Source organism: Amphimedon queenslandica, unplaced genomic scaffold, assembly GCF_000090795.2.
Source record: "Amphimedon queenslandica unplaced genomic scaffold, v1.1 AMPQUscaffold_13437, whole genome shotgun sequence".
Taxonomy (NCBI): Eukaryota; Metazoa; Porifera; class Demospongiae; order Haplosclerida; family Niphatidae; genus Amphimedon; species Amphimedon queenslandica.
In genome coordinates, this window is record NW_003546327.1 from 230,308 (window position 1) to 243,288 (window position 12,981).

The following is a 12,981-nucleotide window of genomic DNA, read 5'->3' on the forward strand; positions in this document are numbered from 1 at the left end:
TGTACAATTAAGAGTTAAACTCTCTCCCAGTGATCTACCAGTAGTAGTAGTCAATGTAATATTAGGAACAGGAATGGCTAAAGTAATAGTAAAATGATCATTTTGTATTTTATGCTACACTACATTACCTTGTACAGTAGCAATATATTCATCAGAAGCACTGCTTGGTAATATTAATGGATTATTAGCACTATCTCTAGCTGTAGCAGTACATGTATAGTTGCCAGCATCAGAGAAATTGAGTGGTTGAAAGGTAAGAGCACCAGTAGTTCCAGTCTGAACTGCTATTACTCTGGAACTGTTCACAAGTGGCACTTGTTTATTATCTTTGAAGACAGTAAATGAGACATTAGGATTAGATCTAGTAGGTAAAGGAGGAGTGAAAACAACAGAACAGCTAACAGTTCTAACAGTTCCATGAATAAAAGGAGATTCATTGTCAGGAGATATAGATACTAGTGGTACAGGTACTATAGAAATACAGAAATCAAGTAATAAAATAATAAATTCACATACATCTAACTTACTAATTATATCAACAGTTGTATTAGCAGATCCATTTCTATTAAAGGTAACCTGACCTCTTTCGACAGTAACACAAGCTTTACAAGTGTATACTCCAATATCTGAATAGTCAAGTGAATTAAAAATCAAGTCATATCTTTGAACAGTCTCAGAAATAGTAACTAAATAAAGACCAATTCCACTTTCTTCTACCAAATCATTTCCATTGTTGTCAAGCCATGTTATATTGAGACTTCCAACTTTTACAGACACAGTACAGTTTAGTGAATATACTTGACCAGCAAACACAGGCTGACTTGGATATATAGACACAAGAGGATCAGCTAAAAATAAGAAATGGTTTAATTGATATGATTGCATACTTACTTAATGTCAAGAGGTTATTAGTAGCACTTGCTGTTTTAGTTGTTGGTACATCAGGAATACTAAGAGTAGCTTTACAAGTATAATCATCTCTTTCATGAGTAGAAGCATTAAGAGAACTGAATGATAATGTGGCCATAGACCCACTATTAGTAACAGTGACTCCTTCCAGTGTATCATTAGTAAACACGGTACCATTAAGAAGCCATTGAACACTAACACTAGCAATACTTGATACATTAGCTGGTGCAGTTCCAGTACACACTAACTGGAATGAACCTCCAGTCACTGGAATACTACTATCATCAATTAATGCTGTTGGTAATGGTACAACTAAAAGAGAAAAAATTGAATTTTGTACTATTTTGGAATAACTTACTTTCCACCATAACAGTAGTGCTAGTTGATATAGCAGTATCTGATGGTATTATCAGCTCAAATCCATTTACATTATTAGCAGGTCCAACACTAGCAGTACAATAGTAATCAGTTCCATTATCTGATAAAGATGCAGTGAATGTTAAGCTACTTTCAGTAGTCATCGAATTGATCTCTCCAGTACTAATGCTATACTTAGTATCATTCATTGTAATGAGTCCATTAGGTCCAAACCAGTTAATGTCAACAGTATGATTAACATCCAGTGGAGTAATAGTGACAGTACATAATAACTGAATGTCATTGCTCTCAAAAATACATCCTGTTGTATTGAAACTAGCTATGACCATAGGAGTAGGTACTACATTGTATTAACCAAAGATATAAAATATTATAAAATTAATCATAAATTCTTACCTTGTACAGATACAGAATAATTTGACATTACACTCACAGTATCATTACCATCATTCAGTGAAGCTCCACAAACATATTCTCCAACTTGTGATGCTTGCAATGAACTGAAGTTAAGAGTAAGTGCATATACAACACTATCATTAACTGATATCATTGTAGGCTCTAAAGTATTCAAAACTATGCCTCCATCAGTTGTAGAATTGAATGGAATGAGATCAGGACTTGCCCAATACATTTTTAACATAGCATCATTCACTTCAGGAGCTAATGTCAATGTACAGGTTAATGAAAAGGAAGAAGAATGATCTAATGGTATCATAACTGGCCCTTGTACGTCAATACTGACAACTGAAAAGATTTATTATTAAAATGCATTAGTAGCTACATCATACCTTGAGGAAGAATAACAGTGATCATTTCACTAGGTAAGTCTTCACCAGTAGCTACTAGTCTAATATTATATTCATCATCAGGAGGTAATGAGAGAGACAGCTCAGTATTTGTAGTGTTGTCATTCATAATAATACCATTACTGTTATTAACAAAGACATGATACTGAGGAGTAGCACTAATCACTGCTGAGGGAGACCAGCCTAGTGTAACTGAGAGAAGACTATTTCTATTGTAGGTCAAGTTTGATGGAGATCCAGTTACTTTAGAAAAAAGATATCATTTAATTATGGTGTGTCTATACTTACCAGTAACATTCCTTATTGTCATATTAGTAGATGCTAAAGGTGTAATTATAATTCTGTTAGTAGTAACAGAACATTTATACAGGCCAGACACTCTCATTCTAAATATTACTGATACTTGTACTTGTACATCATTATTAACTGGTGTTACAGTACGTATCAGATCATTATCAGATGCATTAAACTGGTTTCCATTATCAACAGAGCAAGTGACTATTGTTGGTGATCTATTAGTGACATTAAATGATAAACTAAACACTGGAGGATCAGCATCAACTGATGAGAAGAGCTGGAAGGAGGGACCACTACCATCAATCATTGGAAGTTCTGTACAATGAGAAAACTGAATGAAAGTATTCTAATATTTTAAGCTTACCATCAGTTTTAAGAAAATTATCATTACCATAAGCAGCAACATACAGCGTCTGATCAATTCCTTCTTCATTTGGTATAACACAACTGTATAGTCCTTGAACACTTGCTATTCCTCCATTTCTTAACAAACCAATTTGACCAATAGCAGTGTTGTTAGCAAACAGAGGATAAGGATTATTATTGCCATCAGCCAAACCATTAGGTGGTACGGTTGTTCCATCAGGATAATACCATGTTCCTATCATATTCTGATTAAGAAAACTCTGACACCACAAACCATCATTCTGACCATCGGGAAAAGAACCAGTACCAATATGATTATCAACTTGATCTATATCTCTATCATGAAACAGACCAGCAGCTATCATTGAAAAATTAGCAGTAGTCACATTCTCCTCACCAAGAAACAATCTTACACCTATTAAATATATCATTAATAGTATATACACATAGACTAGTACTGGCTACTGACCAGTAGTTGGACGAGGAGGTAGTGAACCAAAAAATGGTTGACCAGATACATGAAGTACCAATGACAAGAGAAAGAACCAGGACATTATAAGTTCATCTAAACTATCCAATAAGCAAAATAGTAGCCTATGTGTGGGTGGTTACTAATATTATATAGAGATATTGTTATTATAACAGATGAGTTGTCTCAGGAGAAAGCAAATATGGGGTATGTTCAAATAAAATTATAAAAGACTCATGTTAGACAGTAAATTACAATATAACTAAAAAGGTCACTGTCACCATTGAGTAATGTAAAGAAAAACATTTTGACTGTTGCTACTAGAATGATGCAAAAATATTGAAGGACACTAATGAGTCTCATGATACTACACTAGCCAATGAATGAAGTGTATGTGTGTTGGTGCTGGTGTATACATGTACATGTATGAGTATGTGTACATGTATGTACATGTGTCTGTGCTGAGCTAGCTTGCAATGATAAAAGGTAAATTGTTCTTTTTGTGGCATTCTATATACTAATTGTTGTTTTAAGAAAGTGTTGCATAGTATAGGCACCAAATTTGGTGTAGCTAAAGTCTGTAGCTAAGCTATCCCTTTGTTGACAATCTTCATTTAGGCCCAATCAATAAATCTTATTGTCATAAACAAGCATTCTTCATTAGCCATAGTTACACAGTTAGCACTCTTGTATAACTCAAAACAATAATGAACAAAGCAGATGGACAGGAAAAGAGTGAGAATGTGAACAATGTTACATACATGTATGTCAAACCACAATTACTATTACATGTACATGTAAATTATGTACTTTATGCGCTATGTACACTACTATGTACACTACTATGTACACTACAATTACTATGTTATCTATGAGTAAGTTTATCTACACAGTTCACAATTCTTTATAAAAGGCTTCTAATATCAACATAGTAGTAAAATAATGAGGAACTGTGTGGTTTGTTAAATACCTGTGACAGTTAGTATAGTTAGGTAGGAGTGTCTTGTCTTAAATCAAAAACTATTCACGTGTACATGTACAGTTTATGTAAAACATGTACCATTGACAATGACAAGATATAAATGTGATGAATGTATAAGAAATATTTATTTTTACTAATAATTATTTAATTATATTCATAAATGACTCATGTGACATTATCGTTTTTTGTAAACTTAAAAACAATGTCTATACCGCAAAGTAAGTGCTAAAGAATTCCTCAATATAAGGGCTTCAATTCTTTAATGCTTTTGCATGCATGGCAGTAGCCATTGGGGCAGCCTTGTCCAACTCTGTAACTCAATTGATGCTTATGCATAAACTACAATAAATACTCGGTGCTATGAGATGAAACTGCACGTAATTATACACCTCCACTTGATCATGGCTACTGATCTATTACTCATAATTTTTGAGCAACTTTAAAATTCATAAAATATCTAATTTCAATTAGAATCTGTTCAAAGTTTTTACGCAAATCAAGTACATGTATATGCATCAAAAAAATTTTTTTATTCTTTTCTTTTTTATTTTTGAAGAAAATGGGTCAAAATCCCTGTAATCATTTTTTAGCTTTATAATAATAATAATAATAATAATTATTATTATTATTATTATTCCTTATCATTTCCTTTTTTGTGTCACTAACTTAACCTTACCTATTTTTAACCTTGCTTTGCTTTTCCTTAACCTACATGTTTTATTTCTATAATAAATTTTTTGAGGGCTTTTTTCCCTTTTTACTGTACTACAGTACAGGGGCTTTGGCCCAAATTTTTTAGCAAATCTAAAAATTTGTAAAAAATCCAAACTTGATCAGAATCCACTCAAACTTTCTACACAACATAAGTACATGTATATGTATCAGAAAAAAATTATAAAAATGTAAAATTCTCTCCTTTTTATTTTTGATGAAAATGGGCCAAAATCCCTGTACTACAGTACAGGGACTTTGGTCCAATTTTTTAGCAAATCTAAAAATTTGTAAAAAAATTCAAACTTGATCGGAATCCACTCAAACTTTCTATACAACATAAGTACATGTATATGCATGAGAAAAAATATGGAAATATTTATATTCATCACGAGGAATGGTTTAAATTAAAGCTCATTTGGCATGCACTGTCTAGGCATACAATTGTGGCATATAGTAATAGTTTCTGGCTTACAATAATGTAACAAAATTTTTAAGTAGCCTGAAGCACTATTACGAAAATTATTTTGAATTAATTCAAAATAATTTTGATACTAACTAAGACAAAACTTGACATGTATGATACTGTGAAATTTCAATCTCCTTATTATTAATGATAAAAATAGTGTGCTAACTACAAAAGGCAAACTAAGAATATACACAACATACTTTAGTCTGTTTATTACTTGACATACACACTACAATGCATGTATTAATTTCTTGCTAAAATAAGAGTGATGAATGCATGACGAATTATTATAAATCAGTATCAGTCAGCTCATACACCTTTTCATTGTTTTCTTCACCATGAAGGCTAGAATCTAATATAAAGTAGTATACTTTTAACCAACAAAAACATATTAAGCAAAGATATATACCAGTACATGTACAGGTACCTGTAGCAATAGCCACACTAGTAGCAGTATTTTCATATGTTGTACTACTAGTGTCAGCAGCACTTTCTCTTGCAACAAGCAGATTAGGTTCATCTAATTGTTCATAAACCTGATCATCTCCCATTCTTTCATAGACTCCATCTTCATTTCTATATTAACAAATGTAAGGAACACTTGTGCATTATATTATGTAATGTACTCACCCTGTGGTTGGATTCTTGATCATACCATATCCTGCATTAGGTGTTATATCAATGTCATCAGTTTTACTATCATTATACACATTAAAACATACATACTAATAATTATGATATCATAATTAACCTTATATTATACTTGTTCCATTTTTTCTTATAAATTATTACACAAATGATACTAACAATGATCATCACTAAAGCAAATATAATCAAGACTGAAACTGTAGCTGATATCACTGAAATACTTAATGTAGAATCAGTACTACTAGTGGTAGTAGTACCAGTAATGTTTGATGGAAATACTGCATAAACAATTAAAAGTAAAAATGTCATTTTAAAAATGTTTACTAACCTACAATCACAGCTGGTCCTTCAATTAGTCCTACATCGCTCAATAGCAATACACTAATACTCACAGTATAAGCTAACTGTGGTTCAGTATCAGTTATATTAACTGATGTGGTATCATAAGCTACTGATATAGTTCTTGTATTAGTTTGTCTTAATGTACTGCTAGTGCTACCATCATCAGGAGTTAATCTGATACTGTATACAAAGAATCCTTTAGCTTCTTCTAGTGTCACTGGATCCCATGATAACACTATTGTATTTCCTATTCTCATTGTTTGTACATTTAATGGTGATACTGTAACACTACCTGCATATATAATAACATTTAATAAAAAATATATATATTTTTGTCTTAATTTACTGTCAGCTTTTGTGAAGACAATGGCATTTGCTGACTTTCCCTCACCAATTCGATTGACTGTAACAACTGATACATAATAAGGTACCCTTGACCCTGCAGTGTAACAAATATGAACATGATGTAGATTAAATCAGTATTATACTAACTTAATCCTCCAAATATAAATGAGCAAGCTGCTTTGCCAGGTACAAATGGAACATCATCAGAACTAGTAATAGCATCAGTAGCTATTCTAACAATAAATCCAGTGATTTCTCCATTAGAATGAGATGGTGGGCTCCATGTTATATTGATAGTAGTTTCATTAAGAACTGGTACAGTATAAGCTACTGTTAAACTATTAATGACAACTGGAGACACTACCAGATGAAGTGAACTAGGAACTGTGTATTGTATTTTAATAAATGTATCATAATAATATACTTACTGTCTGGTAGTGTTCTTCCTCCAGTAGTAGCCACTGGTCCAGCTCCAATGATTGTACTAGCACTAACACTAGCAGTGTAATTCTGATATGGACTGAAACCATCAACTAATTGTGTGACTGTAGTTTGATTGACAGGTGCAAGTAATGTATAGTTATGCATTCTTGGCACATCTTGATTGATGACATTCAGTGAATATTCAATGATTACTCCATTAGGAGTAGCTGGCTTAGTCCATGTAAAAGTAACTGCTGTTTTATCAGGTATTGAAGTGAAATTCTGAGGAGTGTCATTTGGTACTAATAAAGGCATAACATAAATGTAAGCGTAACATATTATGTACATGTAAATTAAGGTATTTTTATTGATTCTTACTATCTTGAGCTGTTTCAAAAGTACACTGGGTAATGGGTCCTTCTCCTACTACATTGATAAACGCGAGAAAACAAGTGTAACCAGTAAAAGGCATAACATCAGTAATAGTGAACATTGTGTTTGTTGAAGATCGTGTTGGGCTCAATCCATTGACTGATATACCATTAGTATCCGTACATAATAAATAATAACCAACTGCTTTTCCATTTTGATCTACTAGTGGTGGTTCAGTCCAGGTAAGTGTGACATTATATGGTAAGAATGTTGTATTAGCACAATCCATTGGAGGAGCAACTGGCACTGTAATGAATAAAAAAATTAAAAATTGAAACGGATAACAATGAGATACCAATCAATTTTCACTCACATGTTGGAAGTGTTCTGAAGATCATCTCTGCAGTACTAGTAGTACCAAGACAATTGGTAGAATCAACTGTATATGTATAAGTGTTATCTTCCTCAAGACCAGTCAACATGATTATAAATTCTTGGTTAATCGCAGTGATGTCACCAGAGCTCATTCTTATGATTGAAGTTTGTTCTGTTGTTTCTAAGATTGCTCCAGTATACTTAACACTGTAGGTTTCAGGTGTATAGGCAATGTTAGGTATTATGAATGATATAGCAGCAGTAGTTGTTCCTGGAGTAGCTGTTACATTAGTAACAGGGACAGGTAGACTCTGAGCTATAAATAAAGTGGGGTTATAGTGAAAAGAAAAAAGGAGATAATGGTACGTTGCAATAATAGATTCCACTTACATTTTATAGTCACAGTTGTTTCATTACTAGTCATGATTGTAGCTGAATTAATACTAGCAGTACATTTATAAGTACCAGAATCAGAAGGCCTACTGGTGTTGTAACTCAATGTATTAGTAACAGTGGTAGTCATATTCCCTCCAGTAGTAGTCACAGTACCAGTTTCTATTGTACCATTATGTATCCATGCTATTACCAGGTTTGGTATTACTATGGTTGGTTTAGTGGCTGTACAGGTAAGAGTGAAGTTATCATATGGGTCTGAATCTGGACATGATGTCTCCAGACCCAGAAATGAGTTGGGATAGGATGAGAAATTCCTAATCATTGGGTCTATTATAAAATAACAAAGTATATTTGTAATAAAGAACAAACATTAAAATGATGCACACTCAAAAATTAATAAACTCAAATACATGTATTACTACATGATTGGATCTATACAAGTTAGGGTTTCCCACAAAGCATGCTAAGTGAGCTAAACAACATGAGCTTCATGAGCTTATAAGCACTAAAATACAGTAGACATGGCATTGGACTTCAACCCAATTTTTGAGCAACTTTAAAAATTCGTAAAAAATTCAAACTTGATCTGAATCAGCCCAAACTTTCTACACAACATAAGTACATGTATATGCAATAAAAATTTTAAAGTAAAGAATTTTCACATTTTCATTTTTGACAAATTTTGCTTTTGGCCCAAATTTAAAAATTTGTCAAAAATATAAACTTGATCAGATCTCTACACAAAATAATTACATGTAGATGCATCAGAAAGAAATATAAAAATTCAAAATTCTCCTTTAGTTTGGCCCAATTTACCTTAAAGTGACTTTTAATTGCAGGTACTAAATTTTGCGATTTTAGCACAAGGTAGATTTTGCTGGTATTAAAAATTGCGATTAAGTAATTATTACTAATAGTTATATGGCATCATGATGTCATTATTAATAATTGTGAGTATTAATAATTGCAATTTTTAACCCAAACGCAAAATTCGCAATTAATAGTACCCGCATTTAAAAGTAACCTTAAGATAATTGTAATTTTACTGGTGAATATATTCCCAGCCTAGCTTTTTAAACTCAACACTACTGTATAGGGGGGTATATTTTCACGGGGATTAAATTTCACTAATTTGACTGTTTTTAAAAATTTGTGAAAATTTTTATCTATGAAAATTATTTTTCATCATACTAATAATGGTCAATAGAAGAAAAAAGCAAAAAAATTTTTCTTGCGACTAGGTTGAAAGGTGATTTTTGTGAAATATTTTCTCCAGAAAATGTACCCCCTATACGATATGAGACAAATGTACTTGTTTCTAATGCATACACATCTAGAAATGTCCCAATTTCAGAAGGGCTTATATGCAATGGTTTATCTCACATTGATGCTTCTCTACATGCATTACTTACCAAGAATTGTAATAAAGGTATTTGCAATAGCTGACGTATTCCTGAGATACATGTAACTATTAGGAGCAGTCACTTGAACATTACAAGTATACATTCCAGTGTCATTAGCATTATCCAATGGATAGAACATTAATGTTGCATTATAATGTAATGTATTGATCATATTGAGACCCTCAGTAATAGTAGCATCAGATGAACCCATAGGAACATTAGTGCCATCACGTGTCCATTGATTAGTGACAGTCACTGGTATAGTAACTAATGGGTTCAACATTATGTCACATTTAATGAAGAATGGTGTCCCTGCATATAATGTATCATCATGTTCCTTTGATATAGCAACAATTACTGGTGGAACTGTAAAAAAATATTAAATGATAAATATTTTAAGTCTAAATTTTAAAAATTAGCTATTTAAATTTAGAATATTTATAACTCACAGTCAACAATCAAATTAAAGACATCACTATCCTCTTGATAGTCATAAGTAGCAGTGCTAGGATCATTGGTATTATTAAAACCAGTTACATTAAACTCAGCCATACATGTATACATTCCAGCATCTTCAAACCTCACTGGATCCAGTACTAGAGTATAGTTAGTAACTGAACCAGTATCATCTGTTGTGATACTGCATGGTCTATTTAAGTTAGAGAGCATTTCCATATCTGTATCATTCATTTTGGTGAAAGTAATCATTGGTGTTACTACTAATCTCTCAACTGTTGTTATGGTACATGTTATAGTTAGACTCTGACCAACTTCAACTGAACCAACTGATGGGAAATCTACTGTCATTGGAGGAAGACCTGGTGATCAATGAAATGATAAAAAGAAAAAAAGTGACAAAAGATATGGAATAACTTACTTTCAACAGTAACAGGAAGGGTAGCATTAGTAGGTTGACTTGATGCTATAAATGAGTTATTAGAATTGATGATCATTTGACAGGTATATGTTCCTCCATCATTATTACGACCAGTATCAATAGGTTGAAACAATAGCATGCTTACAAGACTGTTACCAGTTATAGGTATCACTTGACGTCTTGCTTCATTAGTTGGTATGACATTACCACTAGGATCAGTCCATACTACACTAGCAGTTACTGGTGTATTCACTATTGTAGTGTTTACTGTAGCTGTACAGGTTAGTAAGTAACTTGTACTCTCATATATTGGACCAGTTGGAGGATCAGCAACTATTGATATACTGGGAGGAGGTACTATAAAAATAATCATAATTTTGATTATTATTTTGATAGTTAATTCCTGTTACTAACTTACATGTTATCAATAGATTAAAGGTATTACTATCCTCTCGATAATCATAAGTAGCAGTGCTAGGATCATTGGTATTATTAAAACCAGTTACATTAAACTCAGCCATACATGTATACATTCCAGCATCTTCAAACCTCACTGGATCCAATATTAGAGTATAGTTAGTAACTGAACCAGTATCATCTGTTGTGATACTGTATGGTCTATTTAAGTTAGAGAGCATTTCCATATCTGTATCATTCGTTTTAATGAAAGTAATTAATGGTGTTACTACTAATCTCTCAACTGTTGTTATGGTACATGTTATAGTTAGACTCTGACCAACTTCAACTGAACCAACTGATGAGAAATCTGCTGTCATTGGAGGAAGACCTGGTGGAGAATGCAAAAATGATAAACAAAAAAGGAAGATTAAGAGATTTACATGTATAATAATTAATAAGTATTCTCTATTTTACTTTCAACAGTAACAGGAAGGGTAGTATCAGTAGGTTGACTTGATGCTATTAATGAGTTACCAGAATTGATGATCATTTGACAGGTATATGTTCCTCCATCATTATTATAACCAGTATCAATAGGTTTAAACAATAGCATGCTTACAAGACTGTTACCAGTTGGAGGTATCACTTGACGTCTTGCTTCATTAGTTGGTATTACATTACCACTAGGATCAGTCCATACTACACTACCAGTTACTGGAGTATCCACTATTGTAGTGTTTACTGTAGCTGACAGGTTAGTAAGTAACTTGTACTCTCATATATTGGACCAGTTGGAGGATTAGCAACTATTGATACACTGGGAGGAGATACTATAAAAGAATTATTTCAAAATAATTCTAATAGTCTAATGGTTAAAACTAACTTTGAACAGTTAAATCTCTGTTAGTACGATCTACAGTGCCAAATACTAGAATTGTTGCTTGACAGTAATATTGTCTAGCATCAGTTGTCTTCACTGGATCAAGTGTAAGTACACTGGTGAATATATTTCCATTTCTAACAACAGGTACTAGTGTAGCATCATTGTTTTCACTAGTCACATCTTGAGATGCTTCTAAATCATAAGTCCATCTGACACTAGTAAGATTCTCAACAAAATTAGGAGGTACAACTATGACACAAGATAAATTGAATACATCACCAGCAACAGGAACAGAAGGAATATTGATACTTATATCAACATGATTGATATCAAACCCTATCAAAATACAATGTAGATGTGGTAAAATATAAATTAATTCACTTACTTGATACAGATAATGTAACTGCACTGCTATTATCATTTCCTGCTATTATAAAAGGAGTATTAGGAGTCACACTAACTGAACAATTATAACTAGCACCATTATCAACTTCATCTCTTAAACTATTAATACGTAACACACCAGTGTACTCATTATTAGTTATAACTGGAGGACTGATAGTAAAATCCCTTCCATTGGTCAGTACAGTGTTATTTCTCCTCCAACTCATAGTAACACTAACACTAGTATCAATATATTGACTGATGTCAGCTATACACATAATATCAAGAAACTGTCCTTCTGCTAGTTCTCCATCTACTAAATGTGCAGTAACATTATACTCAACAATAACAATAGGAGTTGGTACTATTGAAATAATGAATAAATAAAACATGATATGAATTATTCCAATTAACATACATGTAAGTATCACTTGGGCAGATTCTGTTCCGTTAAATTCATAGTATGTGCCAGATTGAGTAACATTAACAATACATTGATAGTCTCCAGCATCAGATGACCTTAATGAATCAATCATAATCATTGCTGTAGTATCACCAGATCCAGTAGCACTAGTAATAAGTTCTCCATTTCTTACTATACTGATATTAGCACTAATATTGTATAAGTCATGTACATCAACTGTACAGTTTAGTATTAAACTCTCTCCCAGTGATCTACCAGTAGTAGTAGTAAATGTAATATCAGGAACAGAAATTGCTGAAAATATATTGTAGTGAATAAAATAA

At 32.4% G+C, this 12,981-nt stretch overlaps 1 protein-coding gene across 1 annotated transcript in view; it reads right to left on the minus strand.

Moving 5' to 3' along the window:
* Positions 1–5,509: 5,509 nt before the first annotated feature.
* LOC109581467 (protein sidekick-1-like) overlaps positions 5,510–12,981 on the minus strand; it is a 7,543-nt gene continuing 71 nt past the window's right edge. Inside the window, exons 2-18 of the mRNA XM_019995592.1 lie at positions 12,653–12,952; positions 12,236–12,598; positions 11,851–12,186; positions 10,569–10,925; positions 10,141–10,509; positions 9,701–10,057; positions 8,283–8,615; positions 7,891–8,208; positions 7,524–7,823; positions 7,151–7,447; positions 6,870–7,106; positions 6,724–6,816; positions 6,364–6,669; positions 6,139–6,313; positions 6,018–6,083; positions 5,815–5,963; positions 5,510–5,739 (exon numbers count right to left, since the gene is read on the minus strand). Coding sequence (XP_019851151.1) covers positions 5,675–5,739; positions 5,815–5,963; positions 6,018–6,083; positions 6,139–6,313; positions 6,364–6,669; positions 6,724–6,816; positions 6,870–7,106; positions 7,151–7,447; positions 7,524–7,823; positions 7,891–8,208; positions 8,283–8,615; positions 9,701–10,057; positions 10,141–10,509; positions 10,569–10,925; positions 11,851–12,186; positions 12,236–12,598; positions 12,653–12,952 — 4,421 coding nt within the window. The 3' untranslated portion in view covers positions 5,510–5,674. The remainder of the gene's footprint in view (positions 5,740–5,814; positions 5,964–6,017; positions 6,084–6,138; positions 6,314–6,363; positions 6,670–6,723; positions 6,817–6,869; positions 7,107–7,150; positions 7,448–7,523; positions 7,824–7,890; positions 8,209–8,282; positions 8,616–9,700; positions 10,058–10,140; positions 10,510–10,568; positions 10,926–11,850; positions 12,187–12,235; positions 12,599–12,652; positions 12,953–12,981) is intronic.